The following is a 24,219-nucleotide window of genomic DNA, read 5'->3' on the forward strand; positions in this document are numbered from 1 at the left end:
TCATCGTTCATGTCCGTTAAGTAATGGTTTGGTGGAAACATCTACTTCATTTTATAATTTAATGTATCTTTGTCTGTCATGGTTTTATGATATCTCACTTTGTCTTAGAACTGTAACCAAGTTACTGTCCTGGATTCGTTAAGATACGTCCTGGCCAGATGCCAATACATAGACAGCTATGATTGTATCTTAATGTGTTGACACTTTGGCTTTAATTCCACTTCCCGTCGTTATGATTTATAAAATTTTGCTAATGTATTGTACGAATTTTTACATTGATGTATTTAATATGTAAATGTATGCAAATATGTTGTTAAGTTTGTCTACTGTACAAGACATGTTAAGGAAACGTCCTTTGTCGATGTAGCAGTGTGTTGGTGACGTGGTATCGGCGTGTACATTATCCCAAGCCACGAGACAGGGCGGTGTAAGGATACTTAAAGAGTCCGGGATGACAGGCATAGATACGATAATGTACATGTAGCTTACTGATGTATATAAAACGTGGTTAACGAACGGTTTAACAACAAATGTTTAGAGTTGTTAGCTCTCGTATGCTATACTGTATATATACAAGTGCAACATCGTGTTGTTGTTTTTTGTTTTACTCAAAATTAAATCAGCTGGATCATTTTGAAATCACTACAAGTTTTTTTATGCTTGTCATTATCTAAATTTGTTAGGAATATTTGCACTGTACTCGACTGAATACTTCGGCATATTTTCAGGCAGTGCATGGTTTTGCAATTCTGCAATAAGATCTGTACCGGTTTAGTGTTGTACTCCTCAGTAGAAATATAGATACATGTATTTACCCATACATTATAAGTTGTTTTCAGTTTGTTTAGTTTTGAATCTAACCACCTTCTCTTACAGTGACTTGTTTTAGTTTAATGCAAGCGGTATATTTTGTCTTCATTATGCGTTGCACACGTACTTTAATACGCCTGTTTGTTACAACCCATTAAGAAAGACAAAACATATTGTTTTTACCTTAATTAATCGATCAACAACATGTAAAGTGTACACCTCCGCGAAGCCGCGGTCGACAGTTGGTACCTTAGTAAGATTAGCACATTTATAATTCAGAGCACGAAACGACAATGGCTGTTGGAAATGCATGTCTTTTTACAGCAAATGTGCCTTCATTTAAAAACCATTATATCAGTACAACGACATTTGAATTTTCCTGTTTAAACAGTGCACAGTTATACAGAGGCTTTATGCTTTCGTTCATGTTACCACGTAGTTAATAGTATAGTCCTATTAACAGCTATGCTAATTAAAGGACGTGCCTCGATGTTTGTAATGCATTCGTGTATTTGCTTCCTTTTTTGTTTTACAATGCTACCGTACCGAAACACCATACTAACGGTACCAAACACAGTATATCACCCAGTCAAATAAAACTGGTATCCGGCTTAACTGTTGTAGCGAATACCTTAATTCTGAACGTGTAGCAAGGAGTAACAACTAGCATTTAAAGTACTTTCGTATGTCCCTGTCTATGGACAGAACCTGTTGCCGTTTCTATTTAGGCGATTGTTAAACACTGACGCAAAGTTTGAGATATTGCTAAGCAAGACGCTTCGAGACGAAAAACGTGCTCTATAAGTTATGTTTTTTATAAAGATCCCGAATGTTGCAGCAGGTTATTTTTGGTCGCTTTTCTCCTTCAAATTCTGCAGAAGGTTTCCACTTTACAACATGCAATTGGTTCCAGCAGGTATATTATTTCCCTAATACTGATCCTGACGAGGTTGAACGAAAACAAACCTCACCTTGGGCATTTGTGCAATAGATATGGTTAAGCCACTCACTAATTTTGGTTCATTGTATTTTGGTATTGTGGTGTGTTCTCTCAGTGTCTTAATCAAGTATTATGATGCATTTGGTAACTTTGTCTTAACTGTACATTTTGGTACCATGAAGTGTTAGTTTTTTTCGTTTTTGATACTCTGTAGTATTCAATTCTGTGAGTTTTGTATTGATAAAGTGTGTCAACCTTCTGTGAGTTTTTGATTCATATAGTGTGCCAGTGATTTGTGTTTCTGCACCGTTTTATGTCGTGTTTGATTGTTATGGTTTTTGTAGGAATTTGTACTCTATCATCATTTGGTAGCATATGTTTTATGTTGATTCCAATTGTACATTCAAAAATGTCGATGTTATAGGAAGAGATAGCGGAATTTAAATTTTCCCTCGCTGGTCGCCCTGGGAGTTGCACCGTTACCACACACGCGAGGGAGACCATCGTACTTCCGGCGTTCATGTTACAATAGCTCATTCAGCCTACCTTTATAGCCACTAACACTTGTACAAAGAAATCTGAGATTAGAAATCATTTCCGTTTATCGTTAATTCCATTGTTAAGTGTAAGAAAATGGTATCCGATGACATCCAAGTTTCCTGACACTGCTGCTGTTGTAGTCGTTTGTTCATTGAAAGGGTTTCTCACGGTCTTACGACATGAAATCAACAAGTTAATGAACTCATACATGTTAATGAACATGATGATGTTGCAGTAACACCTAATTTTGACCAGGAAAGCGTAAATTGGGGTGTATAGACAATAACATGCATAACAGTTGAAGTCCTTATATGAAACAAATATATCATTAATTTCGTTGTATTTAATTTACGCTAATGGAATGCATAAATAACATGTTTTCATGGAAATACTTATATAAACATTACCACACAGGTAGATTGATATGTTCATTGTCTGTCATTTCAGAACCACCAGCAACGAGTCCAAAGCCGACATCTAAACCAAGTGAGTAATTATCCTGCCTGTAAACATACTTTTTATAAATACCAAAAATATCATACTACCCGTTTTTCTTGTAACCATTATCCATTTTTCCGTTTCATATGACATTGCTCTTATTACATGATTGACACAATTAAGTTAATTCATAACACTTTTGTTTTTAAAAAAAATCCTATCCGCATGTGTTTCGCTTCATTATCAGTTATAAAATAACCTTTAAATACAATGAGTATATCATGCTGTACCCCATATCAGAATATATTTTACCCTGACAGATACGATTTAAAGTAAAAAGGAAATTATGAAATTTTCTTATAATATTCCCAAAATGATATATGCTTTGCTTGCCATGTTAATTCAAATCTGATATGATTGAAAAGGTTGCCAATAAGCTCTTGAATATTTCAATATAGTATCTGAATTTTCTAAGCGTTTTGATCGGAAGCTACACTTTAAATTTCATTATCTTAAGTTAAATTTGATCCATCTGGTCAATATATAACGAATAAACATAGATACATGGATGAAAATATGACAGAAAGATATGTAACAACTCATTAGTTTGGGATATTTGTGAAGTGAAAACATATTTTTTCCCCGGACGTGTTGTATCCCATTGTTTAGTTTTTTTTCTATTTTGTTTTCCATTTAAGCAACGTACGTTGTATTCGTTTACACAAGTAACATTAACTTTCCTGAACACTAAGAAACCTCAGAATGGTGTCAGCTAGTCTGACTTAATCAATCGGCCTGATGTATTTATTTTATTATAAGAAATAGATCGAGTAACTATAGGTATTTGTGTTAACTCTAGTGAGTATGAACAACTCTAAATTACCTGATGTCCATTTAACACCAGGGGTGTGCACACATGACTAAGTTCTTCTTTGATCACTGAAATACGTACATTTCTTAAAATCAACGAATTCGCCATTTGTCCCAGAGTAAATAGAAATCATTTAAGTTTCGATATCATTACTGACATATAATCAGCTTAAATTTATAAATCTAAAACTGATTCGATTATATTCTGGCAAAGCAAATGTAATCAGGAAAGTGTTTTTTTGCCTTGTCAAAGAAAAAAGTAGAGTTTAACAGAGTGTGAAGAAAATGCTTTTAATACTCTAACCTAGAATACCAGTGTTCGCCAAAGAGACAAAGATTTCTGGGGGCGGACATACGGGGTCTAGTGGGAACTAAATGTCATGTGTAAGAGAAGGCTTTCTGGGGAGACAACTCTGTGTCGTGTCATCAGTAACGTTTCGCGCTCAAAAGAGGTTTTTTTCTTCTCGTCTCTTCATCCTGTGTATAAATAACTCGTTTATTGCAATGACCAATTTTTGCGTTAAAAGTAAGACTTACAGCCATGTTGTTAATTGTAATAAAATGAAGTTTATATCATATTTGAGTGTTAATGATGAATAACTAAATAATATGACAGAATCGATCTCGATAGCTACCGATATGATTGAGCAGACCATTATAACAAATACGGTTTTATTGCAATAATACATGATTGAAATAAATGGGTGCACATCAAATTGCTATATTGTTTGATAATTTTGATTTATATTTTGGCTAACATTATGGGATGCATAACCACTCACGACACACACCAGACATACATGTATTTATTTGGGTAGAGGTTTTTATACATGTGTGTAGCATGTTAACATACCTATACTGTTCCTGTCTCTAGTCCAGTAAGTAGTGTTTCGCTTTCAACTGGTAATTGGCCTTAAATTGAAGTACATGTAACAGTAGCTAATCGCTTGTTTATCATAGCCAACTGCTTTTCACTGTACGAAAGGATACAAACAATGTTGTAGTCTTAAACCTGTATTAAAAATACAGTACATAAATATATTACTAATATAGCTCAACTATAGCTGGACTATGAAGCATGTACATGACATTCTGCTCAAATATATAAGGACCTCCACATATCCAATTCTGTTAGCCGAAATATCAATCAAACTATCGAAGAATATAGTAATTGTATGTGCATAACTCTGTTTCAATAATATTGATTCCACAGTAGATGGTTCTGAATTTGATGAAAATTCAGGTTGTGTTCCATTAATGTAATAAGGTACACTAAATTGTTGTGTATCAAAACGTAGGCACATATGTATTCATATTAAATCACTTTAATGTAGACTAGAATAATAATAAAGAAAGTTTTGAAACATGTAGCTTTGACAAAAAGAGGTCATTTGTTATTTTGGTCCCACAGTTTCCTCCCATTTATATCATGATGACCTTACTCTTATGACATTTCATGACGGCAAGGTCACTTGACTTAGGCAAAATAAAATCGTATCGGTGATAGCCACCAAGAGGCCGAAATGGATACCCCTCCTTTGTGTATTGAAAATCGATATACCAGTTTAATCAAAAGTTGTATAGTAGTATAGGACGCATGTTTAACATGTAAGACGGTTTGGAAAAAAAACGTAGAATGACCATTCAAGACGTGATATTTTAGGACAGGGTTTGTTATGCCATTAAAACAATACATGCTCGCAAGAACTTGTTCAATCATCCCATTTTACAGATACAGCATTGGCGGTCAAGTCGTGTATAAGAAATGCATAATAGTACATGAATATGTCATTGAAGGCTTGTGTATAAGGCAATGCAAGGGGATGCATGTAATGGGTAGTAGTGTATGAGGCCCATTAAGGTGCTATACACATATTATGGGGATGGCGTACTGTATGACGCCCCTCAAGAGTATACAGTTTTTTGCGAGGAAGACATTTCTGATATTTTCTATAGGGATTTAACATCCTCACAACAGGCAGTTAACTCCAATCAAAAACAAAACGAGAGACCAATATATAGGGTACACATACATGTTACGGCAAATGGTAAATTATGTCCTGTCACGAGAGTATATTTAATTGTAAGAGAGGATCCACCCAAGCAATTTGTCACACATTGTTACGGACAAACACATACTCATATTTCGCACATACTAAAGCAGCTGGTTTTAATTCCTTGATGTTATATTGATCATACCAGTAAATCATCCAATGCATTTAGTCACAAATAAACCACCGATAGCGATATCAGCTCCTTGAGTGCGGCCAGAGAAATTGTCGATACGACTTTAAGGTAATGGTTGTATATATTCGATAAGTACAGTGGCTGAGTCGGAACGACAACTGTGTACTGCTCTGGTAATGGACAAGGACGATTATCCCCGGATGTTATCGGTTCTGTCTAGTGTAGCAATTACGTAGCCGTCTGCTAATGTGGTAAGGGCCAAAGATTAATTCACTTTGCCTGTTAAAGAAAACTTAACACCGTTTTGTTGAACGGTCTGCGGATATGTTTTATTGCTAGTGACCGCTCCAACGGAACACTTAGATAACGATTTATAAATGCATGTTAAAAATTGCCACATCCATCTGCAGATTGCATTTATAACCGGTGTTTAAGTCACTTACATAATGACGTTATATTTCATGAATATGGCTTCTATTTGTTATATAATTATCGCTCTGACTATCCAGCTATTGATAACTTTATCAAAGACGAGTCTATCTAGGGAAGTTAAGTCAAAATCTACTTATCGAATTACTTTTCTTATAGTGCTTATTCCAACACATGTCTATATTTGAATACAAGCGGTTTTAACTAATTTGTTTCTGCAAAAGTTGCAATGAAACAGACTCTGTAACGGGTATCTTTACTAAAGCCATAATTAAAGGAAAATTCGCGTGTCTATGATAAACTTTTGCATTCAAATAAAGACACGTTTTATTCTTGTGAGATATTTGCTATTAATCTTATGACCATGAGAGCAGAAAAAAAAGGAAAAAAAAAAATATTTGGCGCCAAAAAATCCCTGAACGAAACAGTTAAATTATACAAATATGTTTTTTGGCAACATTCGTTTAACATATTTCATGCAGCAGTTAATTACCATTGATCGAAGTAATATTGATACTTAAACTCATATATAACGAAACAAATTACTTCCACGAAGAAATAAACAAAAGTAGAGACTAAGGAACCTTTTTCCTACATGAATATATAGACCCGTGTTACGCGAGGGTTAACATTATATGACGCTTAACCCATTAAAATAAAACGTGCTGATTGATTGTACATCTAAATGTGTTACAGTAATATAGTTGAAAAAATACAACATGCTTTACAATGTAATCTATTTCGTTCTCCGCATGTATTTTAGTTAATTTATACAATAACAATCTTGTGATGATACTTTATTATTCATATAGTCGTAATAAAATACATACGTCACGGCACTGTGTTGTATCTTTCAGCAAGATAATTTATTCCGGTTGTTCCAGTCTACTCAGCTGTAAATGAGTACCTGGTTGGGCAGTGCTATATTTCTTGAATGCTAGCTGTTAGCGCCGAAATGGCAGCACTGGCTGTATGCTCCCCGGGGAGTTGAGAAAGATATTGGCTGGTTTCAAAGGTCCTATAATCACGGTTAATAATATGTAAACCGCTTTGAGACGACCTACTTGGTTATGATAAAGAGGTATATAAAAACCTCAAATTATTATTATCATTATATAATTATAGCTGTTGCTTGGTTGTGACATATACTAGTAAAGGTATCTCGTCGTTATAAAGTACGTGTCACAGTGACTTGTATGCATTTTATTCGTTTATCAGACATGCCTTTCTCTCTTATTTTCCAAGAAACTAAATATGGCAAATAAGTTGTGAAAATGCTTATTCCGTCTTTGCGTATTGCAGAGTTATCTTCTCGTGAGCAGGTATTGATTGTTATGTCATTGGTTTGTGTGAGAAAATTACGTCGTTTTCTCAAAAATTGATGACGTTACTCTCACAAACAAATGACGTAACAATCAATACCTGCTCTCAAGAGAAGATAACTCTGCAATACGCAAAGACGGAATACGTGTCTGATCACGACTAATGTGACGTTTTTTTAAACTTTTTCTTTCACACCACTGATAAGGGATTGTAATTGTAGCTTTTCTTATAAAACATAGTTCTAAGTAATATCAGTTCTTATATAGGATTCACAAAAAACTATATTACTTTATTTCTCTACAATAAGGGAATGTGTCCAAAATAATGATACAGTGTGATATAAAGACGATTACCTGATTACAGGGCAAAAGAGATATAGTATTTCGTGGATCAGTTTGTACAGTCTATTTCAGCCGAGGAAAGATTTTTTTTCTTTAGTTTTATAATGTTAGATACACATTTACATCAATATAAGACTGAATATGAAATTTACATTGAGGCATTAATAACTGTAAATATAAACCCTATATAACAAGTGCGACGTATGAAAAGGTAATTTTAACTCAAAGCGATGGGAATTATTATAAAATATAAACAAAGGAACACATTCTGATGGATGAGTTTTCCAAGAATAAGTTGTCATTCTGGTATTCATCACAAAGTTCCAATTCGATCTTGGTTCCATATCAATTCTAAAATCAACGTTGCATTCAACACATAAACTGAGCTTATTTTGTTAACAATTTTTACAATTCTATAAATCCATGCACTACAGAAAAATCCATACATTAGCATATGAACATGTTTGAGCAATGGTTAGTCTATGAATTCCTTACATAGCTGATAAAATACGTTGTAGTTGTGAAATCGAAAATCGAAAATAAGATAAACAAACAGTGAGGTTTTATTGACATTAACATCTGTGTTGTTTTATTTTGGCCAGTTCTTTGCTTACACTAGACTGTGAACATGTTTCCTGGATTACCAAGCTTATTTCAGGTTTAGGCGACATCAAGATACAAAAACAATATTCTCTGGGAAAAGGGTTTCTTAATACCACTAGCTGTAAATGGCGATGTACTACCTTTACACCGACGCACCCTTCCTTCAACACACATAAACCCATGCATGCATACATTACACACAAAGAGACTGGTCCTTAACTAACCTTAGCTGTAAATAGGACGTTAATCCCTATAAAACAAAGTCGATAGAAATTTAGTAATACTGTATTTCATCGTGGTTAAATTTCGAGGTTAAAAACGTTTTCTTTGGGAAAAAATGTTCCAGTTTGTATTTGTTCTTGTTTCTGTGTATCTTCATAATTTTGGAAAACTTTTGATTCAAATATTCATATTTCACGCTTAATACCACTTATTGATAATGAGTGGAAGGACTGGGGTAGTAATTGTTTTCCTATTTTTGTTTTATTCGGCTTAAAGGCTGGCTTAATATCATTGGAAATAGGTGCTTGATTACTTCGTATTTTCAAACTTTCGCAAAACATATAAATAGGTGTATTATAGCTTTTTAAAGAAATAAACGAAAAAATAATTCCCATGAAAATAACTGCACAATATACCTAACAGTGTCAGTGGTTAGTGTTCCTACATGTGTATATATGAAGTGATACCATGGAGCTTGGAAAGATATTATTTATCTGGCTTTGTTTTGAGAGGTGTTCAATATATTGTCCAGTAAGGTTCAATTCTAAAATGCCACAACCTATTTGGTAAGAATCTATCAATGGTATGATGATGTGTGTGAAATGGCATGGTACGTTATGACTATCAAATCAACATAAGGATTGAACATGACACTTGCCTGACCGTACAACGTTCCTTATCTTCAACAGGGGTACCTTTTTTCCAAGACTAGTGTGGTTTCAATAATAAGACGGCATGACGTTTTTCTAGACGTTTAAATATTTCTCAGGAAACATAGATTCCCTTGAGTATAATGAAATTGCTTTCTGTAAGCGAATCCGACATTGTCTAGAACCTGCACATATCATAAAGGGGTATATAACATGACTACCCAAGCCGCAAAGCATGTAATGAAAAAAGGATTTCTCTTACAGCATGAGTAGAATATCGACAACGGATATCCGAAAGATATAAGGAAGAGCTACATTTATATACATATACATGTATGTTGTTTTACTGATAAATGAACGAGACAACTAAGCTAGATGATGTAAGATTTGGACAGTACATATGTGTTTAGAAAGGTTTTCTGTAAATATCACGAAGATACAAAAGGTAGAAAGGATCATTTATTGTTCATGTTGAGTGTACAATGTTGTATATGTGGTACCTACTACATTTGGTGGCAAGTCTTATCTTAGTTGTCATAACCTCAAAACAAGGGGTTTTGTTTTAGGAAAATAAAGATGATAAGAAATGTCCATTTAGGACTTACCTCTTTTGATATACTGTGTTGTTCGATGTGTTTGTTCGATGTGTTTGTGTAGCTTCTATTTAGTGCAAAATAGCGTAGCATAGCATAGTTTAGAAATACGTCTTTTGACATTTCGATTGGACTATCCGCCATTTTGTGTATCATTTCAGAAATTTTAATCACCGGATCCGAGTTTGTAGAGATAGGCAACAAAATCTACCTCATGTGTAACGCCACAACAGATGACTTCCCTAACGACGATTTAGATTGGTTTAAAGATGGACATGAAATAATACAAAATAAAAATGACCAACATATCACTATAACAAAATTTGTGTCCTTAATAGACAAATTAATATACAGTGTATTAACTGTGAATAATGTGAAAATGGAGGATGCTGGGAAATATGTGTGTAGAACTTCCGACCTCCATATCACAAGTACGCTTGTCAACGTCCTCAGTGGTGAGTATGTCGTTTACAAAGGGGTGTAACTCTTGTGGTAGATGTAGTATGGTAACGTCCCATACCTGTAGATGCATGGAGGTCATATACATGTATTACTTGTATATTGGCTCATTGGTACCTGGAAACTTGCTTTGCATGTAGGATGTGGTCATTATTCAAGTGGTATGGCTATTAGGTAGCGTGTTCCGCTATAGCAGAGCGGGTTTATGAGTTTGGTACATGTACCTTGCAATCGGATTGTCGGAGTATTGATGTGTAGGCGTTAGAGTAAAGATGCGCAATTGTTATGTAATAATATAATCCAGATTTACTATATAAAAGAAATTTCGACACCAACGTACTCTTAAGTTGGTTACTAATTATGCAGCTATATTTCTCTTTTCCAATGTTATTTCAAAGGTTATTGTATCAGTGATGGTAAACACTCTTGAATCGACAGACATGTTGCATTATACGATGGTATACAATGTTTACGACGGTTTTGCTACCGTACTCTGAATGGTTATCTGTGTTAACAGTCTTGGGTAAAGGTCTGGGCGGTAACAAGCGGTACCTCATTGGTTAACGGAAGGCAGTGCCTTGAACCTGATAAATGACTTTGTAGTATCAGACAGGTGGGTCCTGCTTCATCGGCGGTTATACCATTACTAGATGAATACATCTTAATTTTTCTTTGCAAAGCGGGCGTAAATTGTTCTCTCTGATAAGTTCTGTAACAAACGGAAACAGACAAGACGCCACCAAGGGCACCGAAATGTATTACGAACAGTTGGTCAAGAGCATAGGTTCAGCACGCAGAATTGTAAACATGACTTTGAAGTCGTTGTTTTCATTGAAAACCGGGGACATTCTGCTTAATTGGCGAAAGAAAAACAAAAGAGGGAAATTGCTTGTCTCCAGATGTAGTGTTATTTAATTACTGTGTTTACTGGGAAACTGGGAAAGACTGTTGATCTTCTTGCCTAGCTATGGTGGTGAAACATTTTATATATTAGATTACGGCAAGCGTTTTCGTGTATGCAGGATACCTCGGGCTCTCAGTAATTTCGTTTGGATGAACAACAATGTTTGCGTACGACAGAAATTATATAATGCAAATTTCTCCATATACAAAAACGGCATTTTCGAGACAAAACCGCATGATACTTTTCTGCTGCACTACGTTCATGAAGTTAAAACAAAACAACATATGTTATGGTGCCTATGTTGCAGAAGTACAGTTGGATACTAAAGTTGTGCCGTGTTTTATTCAGCGTCACTGTCGAGTCACGATAAATTTAGGTTATGATGTGCATTCTTTATAGTTTTAGTATACATTACGTTGTTTGTGCCCTAGAACCGCTGTCGGTTATCTTTTAGTTATAGCATGTGCTGTATGTGCATGACGAAATTTCAAGGACAAACATTTTGGTGTAAATAAGAGTGGAACTATGTCGCCATGATCTGTTTGCATGAACACAAACTGTACCATAAGTTACGCAGACTCGACTAATGAAACAGTGGTCTGCTTAACACCATTCTGAAGGTACATCTCGTCCCTAAATTTCTTCCCTTCCAACCAAATTGCCAACATAGTTTTATTTGCATTCAGTTTTCCCTCTCTTTTTATGTTTTGACATTTGTTCGGACCAAATTACAGAGCATTGGTTGTGAATGATTTTATACATATATTCTTCCACTTTCATTGCCTTTTAAATATACTTTCACCGTTGTTGTATTATTTTCTATTCATTCCTGTTCATTTCATGATGTGCATACTTTACGATTTAATATTGGTGCCTTACAATGTGAATGAAAGACTTCAATTATGAAGTCAATATTAAAAAACATAACCCGGTCAAATCATACTCTGCTTCAAATGTAACAAAGGTTTAAAAATGATTCCTTTATTATAAGCAGAGTATACCAATAAAATAACGTTGTCTTTGGAATCTGTTATATTATTTTTACCGGATAGGGTATTGAGTTAGAAAATAACCGTCTCTCAAACTAGTTACAAAAATAAACACAATATACATATAATGAAAATATAAAGTATATTCATTATAATAGCCGAAATTAATTGTGTATTATGTTCTAAAAGTCACTGTTTATCTTATTAATCACCAAAACAAATATCATCTAGATACCGATACTTTATCAAATCTGATGTACAGTTTATATATGTTATCAAGAAATATTCTTTTGGACATATTCCTATTTTTAGGAATGTTCATAATATATTCCCTAATTTTGAAATATTTTGTATTGGTGAAATTAATTTTGAGACTTCCCCCGTCATTACAGAGCCCGACAAGCACGGGGAGCTGATAGATCCTACCCATCCTCCCGGTGGTAAACATCCTGTATTTTATCACCCATTTTATGTCGTCCTCACTTGTGATCTTCTATCCCATGAGTCCCCATTTAAGATCAAAATGAGACTTTAATCATGATGCTAGCACAGGGTTGTCGTTATTTAAGACCGAAGGTGACAGTATATCACTCGAATGAAAGCCAATTAATTATACGTGAAACCAATATTATTAGATCAGATTAATGAAAACGATTTTTGATTTCAGGGTTAAGGTACAATCATGCTGGTTCTTTAATGTCTTGAGTGTGAAAATAAAATGTGAACTTTACTGTTACGTCGTAGAGACACATGTTTGGAGTACAACGAAGAGAAAGAAAGTGCTAGCTAATGATTATAGTCATATTGTGATCTTCCAAGCCGACCACACTTGTTTCGCACATCTCCTTCAAAGTGCAGCATTGAAAAACAAAAGACAGGCCATAATTAGATATTCTAAGAACTTAATTATTTTGGTTTTATTTAATTGACGCAAAAAAACATCACGCATATTTATAAACAAACGTGATCGGCTAGTTTTGTCGTATGTGTATGCTAAAATTCCTTTGCAACGAGTGTGTATGCGTGCCTTTGCATTATAAAATCATTTCATTTTCAGAATTATTTTGTCTTTTACCAAGTCGTGATTGTATGATTTGAGCTGAATTGATTTGTCATTGCTGCATTCGTTTTATATTTTTCATACAAATATTTATATAAATCATGGCAATTATGCATGCTCATACTCATTAGGTTTATGGAATGATTACATTTGTTGATTTGAATAAACATTGTAATCTATCTTTAAAAGCATGAAATTAATAAAACAAAATGTGTCAAATAAAGTTGTTTATTAACTGCAATTAAATGCAATTAAATGTAGGGCCGAACTATTTAATTGCCAATCCGAGCGATGTGAGAGTTTGATTTCAGTTTAAATACTTTTGCCATTTAAGAGCACAAACACATAGATTTAGAACATTTTTGATTGTTTTTGTTTTGTATCAATAAGCATAATGGCATTTGCATGAAGAATATTTTTTATCAAATGCGTGTTATTTGAAGTAGATATGTTAATATAAGTATTGTTGAAGTATTTGTTGTGATTAATTTACAAGCATTTTGTAAAAGAAGCATGTATATGTTCTACAGAATATTTGTGAAGTATTTCCAATGATTACCTGTGTTGTAATCTCCCCTTAATGACCATACACTGTGGTGATGATGCAGTAGGTGACGACAGCTGTGTACATGTATGATACCTGCTGTTATTAAAACAAACAAAACATTATAAAGCATTTCTTGCATCAAATGTCAGTCAAATATTTGATTTTTGTAAGCAAATTGAAATTGATATACACGCATGCATTAGTTTATAAGCTAAGAAACATCCGTTAAATACATTTATTTAGATGAACTATTGGTTCATAGAAACAGTTATAGCTCTTTTATCTGTAAAAATAAATACAAAAATATATCTGGTTTGCTTATGTTCAGTGTGCTTCTGCTATAATTATGATTCAGTTGATACTTATTTATTAATTTATCACTGATTTTATGTTTCAGCTAAATCATCTATAATTAGAAGAAGCGGTAAGTATAATTATATCAATATTTTCTTTCAATTGTATGTTTAATGTGTTTTTTAGCCATGTACTACACGCTCATTGGCCGCATATAACTCGTCTCACGCTCAAAAATTCAAAACTTGTCATTACATATTTTCATTCTCGAAGTGAAGTTTTAAGGTATGCTTGGTGATATTACACAACTGCATGTAGTGATGTTTTTTTGTGCGTCTTCTAATGGTATTTCATTGCTTTCATTTTAAATTAAAAATGCTAAAAACGCTTATAAATAATAACTTCATATATACTGTATATAAACTCATATGACTTATAAATAGGAACTGGGCTTCTCAATATTCTCTTTAATATAAAGTAATAAGATACAACGTATTGTTAGTAATGCTTTTATTTAAATATTTACTATCTAATACAATACTTCAGCGCATGGCTACAGACATACATCAGTCGAGTTTCCGACAAACATGGTTATGAAATAATTCGGTTTCCATTAAATTTCGGTTATAGAACTCATCTAATACGCAGCAGTATAATAAGCAGCTTGTGTAATGAATAAGATGACGAAAATCAAGAGTATGTACATTATTTTTAGCCAAGTGAGAGAGTAACACGACACAATAACGTATATAACTAGTATTATCATATTGAGCTCATCAATGTGGCTATGATAGTACTTCTTTATACATGTAAATGGTACACTTGATTGCAAGCATGTCTTGAGATACTCTTCCATTGTATATCAATCGCTACTTACCCTTGCCTTTGGTTACTTAATGTATGTTACACACTCAGTCATACTTTGGTACGTATTGCATTCACATACGACAATACGTCATGTGTTCTAGCCAGCATGATGAACGTGGTTGTTAACTTGTACTACATGTACATGTGTCAGATAAGTGCGGTTGTAAACGTGCACTACATGTGCCAATGATAGTACATATAGTTCATTCTCGAGTATTCGCCCCAATAATGTTTGCTGCATTGCTTGTCTTTTTTTTCTTAAAATAGCGTAATCAGATCAGAACATGTACACTTACAATCGTCCATACAAACACATTGGGAACATCTCTGTCCTATTTGTTTGACATTTATCTAATAATCTTAAATGTTATGGCAACTATCCCGATCCAGTTGCCAAGATTTAACGCATAACGTCGATCTGAAGGAATGCATAGTAGCTGTCAATTATTACACCGCTGTTATTATTTTCTGTTCTGGAACAATTTAATTATACGCCTTCAATTTAAAAAAATAAATGCAAAGGGATTGTTTAAATTAAAAAAAATCTAGCTTCTATGGTCTCCCTGGCCATTATCTGAATTACGGCGACATAGTACCACAATTAATTGACGAATTTAAAAAATGTATATATTGATCAGGAACATTAAGTCATTCACTTTTAGACAATAAACACTCAAATGCAAGATAAAAAACACATGTAGTACTTACTTCAAAAACAGATTTATAAATAAATAATACAGCAGGTGTTTCGAGTTTTGAATACCCTTTCATGTGTCCTACCCTTCACCACACCCTTCTGTTGCATGAGTTAATCTGTTATTGTATACCTTGTCGCATGGATAGATCATTCACTGATTGTGCTCATTCATCATACCCCTTGATCATACGTAGTAACGTGATCAATATAATTTGACTTGGTGATTCCCATACTCTACCCTATATCAGACAATATGACCTTACGGCACAGCGAAGTTGAGTATGCACATGACATGCCATTGTTTATATATTGATTAACTCGAGCAGTTGATTTCCGATATCTAATTCAAATTGAATCATATCATATTGAAGGAAAACGGGCGTAATCAAATTTAAATCTCCTTAACACGAAACATATCTAATTAAAACACAACGTATTGTTAAATTCCGATAACGACAAAGCCAATAAACAAGCTAAAACTGAAACTGACAAACATCCGACATGAGATGAACTGCTTCCTTCCAAGAATTCCAAGAAATGCAATATGAATATAGACCTACAATTGCCAAATTCGTTTACGCGTTGACAAGCAAATTTATGGTTATAGAAATTCAACCTAATATTCGTTAAAAGCCCCTAGGCTTCACTTATGCATGCGATCCATTTTCTGATACAACGTGCAACGTATATACTGCCATTGGGCCACTCCGTCCCGGTGATCTGTTCTGACATGCGCTGTCCCCGAGGATATTACAGTGTCTGAGTATCTCTCCTACACCCCATAACTGGTCTCTGCCGTAATTATACGGAGAGGGAATGTTCAAATAAAATATTCTGTATAGCTGCATTCGCAACACTGTTTAACGAAAATTCCATCTCGCTAAGGAATAATATTTTGTTTTTGATAATCCGCTGTATGTAATCATTTTTATTTTGTCTACGCATTGATCTTTTATATATATATAATCCCGTATAGGGAGTGCGTAGACGCTTGAATCCAGTTCTACAAGAAAATCACTCTTTAAAATGATATCTTATATGTAATGTAAATGTATCTTTTACCATGACCAAACGTGAATTCTAAAGGCCCTAGTGACACATTACTCTGCTATGATTTTATAAAGCGAATAATCTTCTTCTCTCACAGAACGGAAGCTATCTGGTGAGGAATATTAAAAAGAGCTAAACTAATCTGAATCTGTTTTACAATGCTTTCCTGCGTTTCTGTGAGAGAATCTCAATTCTCATCGGTGTATTCATAGACACATTTAGTAAGACCATTATCGGGATAATATGCCATGACACCATATTAACCTTTATCCTATAACATAATAGCAGCAAGTTAAAATGTCCTTTGAGTGCCCAACCTGTCAATTGATGCTTTTGTGAAATACCTGGGCTGTAACGAAAAAGTAAATTCCAAAACGAAAAGAAACAAAGTTACGGTGACCGTATAGACGATTTTGAAATACTTCGCGTTGTTAAAACTGAAATCAAATCCTTTCATTCCTAAAGAATGTTTGTCTGTGATGCGCTATATATATAAACGATGTAAAGGTATAACAGGTAGTTATATTGTCAGCAGTGAAGCAAATACATGTAGTATGATTACTTCGTAAGGACCTAACCAAAGTATATTCCAGATATAGAACGAGCAGTCGAAGCACTAGCTACTGATGTCGTTATATAAAGATGCCGACATCAATCTATATAGCATCCTTTTCCTCCTTCACTATACATAAGCTCAATGTTTGATCAGCATTTAGTATATATACTTCTGGCCTTGGACATTTCCACGCTTATAATTTGCATTTACAGTGCAACAGTAATTATATCAATGTGGTGTTATTAATACAGGTACTACAGTGTTTCTCAATATTTGTTTAAGACAGAAATATTTTTGTATATTCGTGTAGTCAAAACATGCAATATATCAATCGCTTCATGGCCTACACGGACAACGACATGGAAATGTTTTTAAGATGCCAATGCCATTGATCAATAAATCTTTGTAGATAAATATTTTAATGTTTTGTAGAGTGGATGTATATAACTTTATCTTTATGTTCAAAACGGCAGTTCGATAATGTCATCAGTATCGGTTGTAATGGTCCGGCTTCATAACTGAGCTATGTACTGTTTAATGTATCTATGACACCTATTACACTCATGTAGAAAGAACAATTCCAGATAAACGCGCATCGGTAAAATATGCATTGCTATATATGATAGTAGACGCATATCCACATGCTTACCCTTGTTTAACTGATGTTATTGGAGGTCATGCTTTAACAGGGTTAATGATAAGTGTAAAGCAGTTGTATGTCTATATATAGAGAAAGACAAAAGGATCATACACTATCACAGTACAGAACCATAAAACATTGTGAGTGAAAATGTCATGTCATTCTGGTACTCTAACGATATTTTGGGGTAATACATATTTTGTTACATATAACTCATGTAAACTTTCACTCCACAGTTGACGCGTACTGGTCAATTTACATACTTCCTTTGCATAGCTACTATTTTATCGTTCAGAACTGTTCATATCTAAACATGTAGGCCTTGTTTATGTTTTATTCAAAACATGGTTTCAAAATGCATATTTCAGGGCACAGATATAGAAATGTTTTTGTGTAAGCATACCCCACGTTAACTGTTCGCATAACATTCCATGTGGATATTGCTAACATTGGTCGTCATCATCATTACAATCACAATCACCAAAATCATAAAAGTAAACCTAGTACAATGTAATGAATATTTCTTTAAATTTCTAATTTCAGATAGTTAGTTTTGTCTGGGAGTTTGTTGAAAGTGTAATACAAAGAAATCAATTCGTTACTTCCCGAGAATACAATCCGTTCTCAAAGTATAAACAAATACACAAACCAAGGAATTTTGGGGAAAGATAAACATAATAAAAATCGTTATGATCAATTTCAAAAAACCTGGAGATGGATCCAGATGTTCCAGGCGGGTAGGCGCTTCATGCACCAAATAAGACACCATATCTATGACATCGTAAACAAATATGTAATCACGATAAAAATTGTAATATCATAGTTTAAAATCAGTCATGCTAACCATTGAATGCCCGTATTGTAAACAGAAGCTTTTGACGTAGAAACCATGGCAACAGTGTACATATTTAATTGATTAGTAGTTTGCATATGTCAACAGGACACCTCTGTCCAGGAAACCTTCTGTCAGCATTCACTCAATTTTCTCTCAAGCAAGCCCCTCAGTAGGAAAAAAGATCAACGTGTCTCTTCTAACCAGATGTATTTATGCATTTTCAATGATAAGTTTATAAAATAAATTTGCTAAATGGTAAGGTCAAACGTCAACTTCAATGATGTTTTTTATTGGGATATATTAACGTTTAACATGTATGCAGCACAACCACACCTATGTCTGCCGCCAAACTTCAAATGCGTAAGGTACTTCAGCATAGATCGCTTACCATAACAGCTCTTGGTTTGTTTAACTGAATTTACATTGTAAAGCGTTGTTAAAAAACAATATTAAAATGTTCCATACAGTTTGATTATAATTCATGTAGGTTACTGCGTAACTACATGTAATATACTCTTGTGTGTGTCCTTAACCATCTTAAAAAAATGTTTTTGGGATTGTACATGTTTGCATATAATCACATCTCAAATGTTATTGCCAAAAGTGACCATTCAATGTGTCAGAATATGGTGTATATTGTTATGTCCATTGTATCGATGATTAATTATATAAATTCACATATGGTTTGAATAACGTGCCTTTCTGACAGTTTTTTCTTGTTTGTGTTTTGCAGAAACAGCAGAAACAGACTCAACTAATGGTTATTCATCGGCAGCATCATCCCTTTATGTGTTATTACCACTATGTACAATTCCATGGACGTTATATATACTTGTCTCAACGTGATCCACATCTTTACTGTTGTTTGAATAAATCGTTATTTTTCTTTCTTATCAATCAATACTATGCAGATTGTGTGTAATAAATTTTATATTTTACTTAAAAAATTGATCGGTGTTACTTTATGTTTCCTTTGTACATACATCGTTATATGGCAAGTGTTCAATTGAAAAACAAATTTACTACATCTGGTGTTAAGAAGGAAGATTTCTCTCATTTCCGTATGTGTAAGGTAGAGCTGTCCAGTGTAAGAAAGGCTTGAAGGACATTTCTACCTTTCACCCCGTTTCACGTGACGTGATGTCACTATGGCTGAACAATGACGTGACGTCAGGCATTCAATTGCCACAATGCGGAAAAGGCGACGTGATAAAATTAAAACCTTTTACGTATATATTTTCCGTACATATTAGAAAGATGAGATTAATTTTTCTGCGCAAACCTTGTTTGCAAGTATGGGGTACGTTTACTCTGGCTGTATGGTTCGTTTTCATCTAAGTGGCTCGTGGGGGGGGGGGGGGGGGGGGGGGGGGGTAATATTTTCAAAGTCGTAGCCAGTTCAAACGCATTTTCATACTTTCTGAGCTTATCCTGGTAGTTGGAAAGAGAGAAAAATTCTTTTTCATGCCCAAGGGTGTAGGATAGAGAAATTTCACCCTCGGGATTTTAAAATTTGGCAAAACCCTCGGCAAAACCCCTCGGGTGGAATTTCCCTTTCATACACCAATGGGAATGAAATAGTCTTATAATATTACCTATCTTTAATACAGTCATTATCATATGAAAGGACATTTTAGTTATCGTACCGTAAGGATATATTCTGATTGTCCGACAGATCAGTTTATTAAATCCATTTAAGCTTAAGATAGAAACATGTACTCCCACCATTTGTTTGCTGTATACTTGCCATGGAAAGAAATTGAAACGTTCCTTCATTGGAGTTATAACAAAGTGTTTGGACTCTCTACCTTGAATTAGCATAGCGAAATATACACAATTACCACAGATCACTTCTATTTCGCTAAGGTGTCAAATATCTGGTGAACTGAATATGTAATAGACACTGAAAGGCCATATCGATGTTACCCTAATTTCTGAAATTCAAATATTTGCAAATTAGATATTTTAATAACTATCAAGTATGCATGCACTTCCGAAGATTAACATCAATATTCATTATCACGTAACAACTTGTAAATAATTTACTTTACATTATTACTTTTTTTGAGCATTTGAGCTACTAGTTTTACATTTTGAAGATCAACACTAGTGACAGTTGTCTTGATTTATAAATCAACTTTACAAAGGCTCCACAAGCCATGTTGACATGACAGAAACGATTGTTACAGCATTCAGTTGTTGACAAACGAAAGTGAACATCCTCTGACTTTCTACATCTTTCTAAATTTACTACTCCGTCTTTGCGTATTGCAGAGTTATCTTCTCTTGAGAGCAGGTATTGATTGTGACGTCATTTGTTTGTGAGAGTAACGTCATCAATTTTTGAAAAACGACGTAATTTTCTCACACAAACCAATGACGTAACAATCAATATCTGATCTCAAGAGAAGATAACTCTGCAATACGCAAAGACGGAAAAGCTACATGTATTTAATTTTTCCAAACACCAATTCCTGTAAATTTCATTCCATAAAATGTCTGTAAATGTTAACAAAATTAAATTGCTCAAGGAACTGTATTTAACTGAATTAATTTAAGGTAGGGACTACAATTGTATCACACATCTGCTGATTGGCTGATTAAGTCGCCTAAGTCCTTAGGAATTTTGCATACTCGCAACGGGAGATATGGTCATATGCAGACGGTATCTTCGCATATTGAGGACACTCCGGAGCCAAATTAGAGAGACATCAATTGGATATCATAACACAATCATAAAGTTATATACACATTTACAATGTAAGCAACAATTTTATTGCATAGAACGTATGCGTTGAAAGCTAATATTCTGTCATACATGTAGATGTAACAAAACGATTAAAAAAAATGCGCTATCGAAAGAATACTAATTATAAGGCTACCGTGTAGCAGCTGAGACTGTGTTTATTTTGATGTACAGAATCGCCCAACACACATTGACCTCGCCTCAAATATACACTTATCTTTAATCATTACTTGTGTTGCTGTTCTAATGAGATGGCACTTAGGGGCAGCAACAGGAGTGTCTAGCAACGTTTCCGTATGTCCTGGCAAGGATAACAACCTTTGAATGGATGTGGACTGGCTAGAACAGATTTACTCTCGTGCTTCAAACACGAAAAGGTCTGAACCAATAGCAAATATATCTTCAAACCTTATGAGGATATTGACATTTCAGAATACATTAAAGATAGATGAGGAGGAAACAAAGACAAAATTAACAACGTGAACAAACAAGGGGCAAACACAAGGAGTAGATAAACTTCAAGATTATTGTAACATGTCAATTATTGAACAGGACGGGTAAAAACGCTGCCTGAAAGTATTCTAATATGACCGATTATTGCTTATGTTTCATATGCATTCCAATTACTTACTAACTTGAAAATATGCAATGCGTTTCAGTGAGCAAATTAAACTTGATAACTAACGCTCTAAAATGCCCACAAACATTAACCAATCGTCTCAATTTTTATGTTTTGTTTCTAACATTGCCCGAAACGGGGAAAAGGACTTGTAATATTGCCCCGAACAATCAACCATACAAGTGTACCATACGTTTCAACTCATTCGAAATTTCAAACAGCTCGGTTGACAGAAACCCAATATGTCGTACGAGTGCTAAGTACGGGTAAAACATAATCGCCAACTATATCTACACGTAGAAAACAGCTCGCCTATAACAACCATTAGTATAATGTCCAAATGCCTAAATGCCCCAAAATGACGCTTTCCATACATTTCAAGGTATGACATTAACATTGCTTCATCAAAGATTAATCAAATAAATGTTATACCTAAACTCTGATATATTTCATTAATACGACAATGATAAGCGGAACAAATAACACATAATTTTCAATATTGCATTTTAAACAACCAATGACTATGATCACCTTACACAAACTGTTAAAATTGTTCTTCATGTAACACAGCAAATTACCTTACACACATTGTACAACAAAACATATTGGTTAAAATAATTTGTAAAAATATATTAAGATTTAAAATGAGACTTTTTATATCCAAATCATCTTGTTTTCACGTGTTTCAATTGTTTAACTTTTTGTCGGAAATGCCTCCCAAAACCACATACCATAATAAAGTGTAAAAGCGTTAGATAAAAAAAACTACTAAAAACGAACAGCATATTGAAATTATACTTTATTTTACTTCCTCTAATTAAATGTTCACCACACTTAAGTGGTCGCCTTTTAAAAAGGGATTTTTTTACTATTAAGCTTAAGCTATGTACGAAGTTTCAACAGCTTGGGTCCTTTTTACAGAAACAATTTACATTGAACCCTGGTTTAAAAGATCATCACCACAAATCGTATTTAATGTAATATTTTAAAAGAAACAAAATACATCTAACGATACATACATGTACTTGGTATACAGTGCAACACACCAGGAATGTTATTTCCCCGAATCTACAGGGACATCGAACCTTGATAGTATATACAACCTTTTAGCAAACATAAAAATATCACTCAAAGACTGGAATTTGCTATTCATTATTCATGCGTTACCAACAACCAATTATCGATATCGACATTTAAAGATTTGTATATATTTTATCACACGTAACAATAAATATCGGCACTTCACACTGTGGAATATCAAATGATAATCAGCAACTTACAGAGTTTTACATCGAACTATAAATATCCAAGATAATATGGCTACGGGCACTTTACTCAGTATTATGCATTACTTGGAGTTTAAGAGGGGGTGTTTTGGAAGGGAAATCATGTTTTTGGTTTATCGGAGACAACCGTGATATGTGTCTATCTCGGGTCCTACCAATGCAATGTCCTGAAAGTGAATGTTTGAGTAGTAACAACGAAATTAAAAGAACACTAAAGAGGACCGTAACATCACACAAGAGAAGGTAAAACTCCCCTATGATGGCGACCATACAACCTGTTCAAATTCTGCATCAACTTACATCTTTCGAAAGAGGGACCGCGGTGGCTAATTAGTTAAGGCGTCTTGACATTCTGCTACTGTACCACTAGCCCTCCGACACTTGATCGCAGGTTCGAGGCCTACGTGGGCAGTCGCTAGATACTAGCCGTATGTCGATGGTTTTTCTTCGGGGACGCCGGCTTTCCTCAACCACCAAACACGTTCTTAAATGACTCTACCAGTTATAGGACGTAAAACACAAACAAATCAAATCTTTCGAAAGGTTGTGATGTTAATGTTTCTGCCCGTCGTCGACGTCTATTACGGAAACCGGCGTACTAAGTTACAAACTAAAATCCAGCGAAAATTTATTATTTTTTTGTAGATTATACGTAACCTTAATCGAGATCCTCGGTCAAAGACTGGCTACAAGTTTTTATGACATTTTCTCAACTGCATTTTAC

The 24,219-nt window shown here is 34.3% G+C and overlaps 1 protein-coding gene across 2 annotated transcripts in view; it reads left to right on the plus strand.

Moving 5' to 3' along the window:
• LOC110445636 (lachesin-like) overlaps positions 1–19,749 on the plus strand; it is a 166,746-nt gene extending 146,997 nt beyond the window's left edge. The window contains exons 4-8 of one of the 2 annotated variants that reach the window (XM_021490345.1): positions 2,738–2,776; positions 10,108–10,401; positions 12,691–12,738; positions 14,303–14,329; positions 19,578–19,749. In XM_021490345.1, coding sequence (XP_021346020.1) covers positions 2,738–2,776; positions 10,108–10,401; positions 12,691–12,738; positions 14,303–14,329; positions 19,578–19,690 — 521 coding nt within the window. In that variant the 3' untranslated portion in view covers positions 19,691–19,749. The remainder of the gene's footprint in view (positions 1–2,737; positions 2,777–10,107; positions 10,402–12,690; positions 12,739–14,302; positions 14,330–19,577) is intronic. The other variant, XM_021490346.1, reaches the window with a different exon arrangement.
• Positions 19,750–24,219: the final 4,470 nt, after the last annotated feature.

This window comes from Mizuhopecten yessoensis, unplaced genomic scaffold (assembly GCF_002113885.1).
Source record: "Mizuhopecten yessoensis strain PY_sf001 unplaced genomic scaffold, ASM211388v2 scaffold2329, whole genome shotgun sequence".
NCBI lineage: Eukaryota > Metazoa > Mollusca > Bivalvia > Pectinida > Pectinidae > Mizuhopecten > Mizuhopecten yessoensis.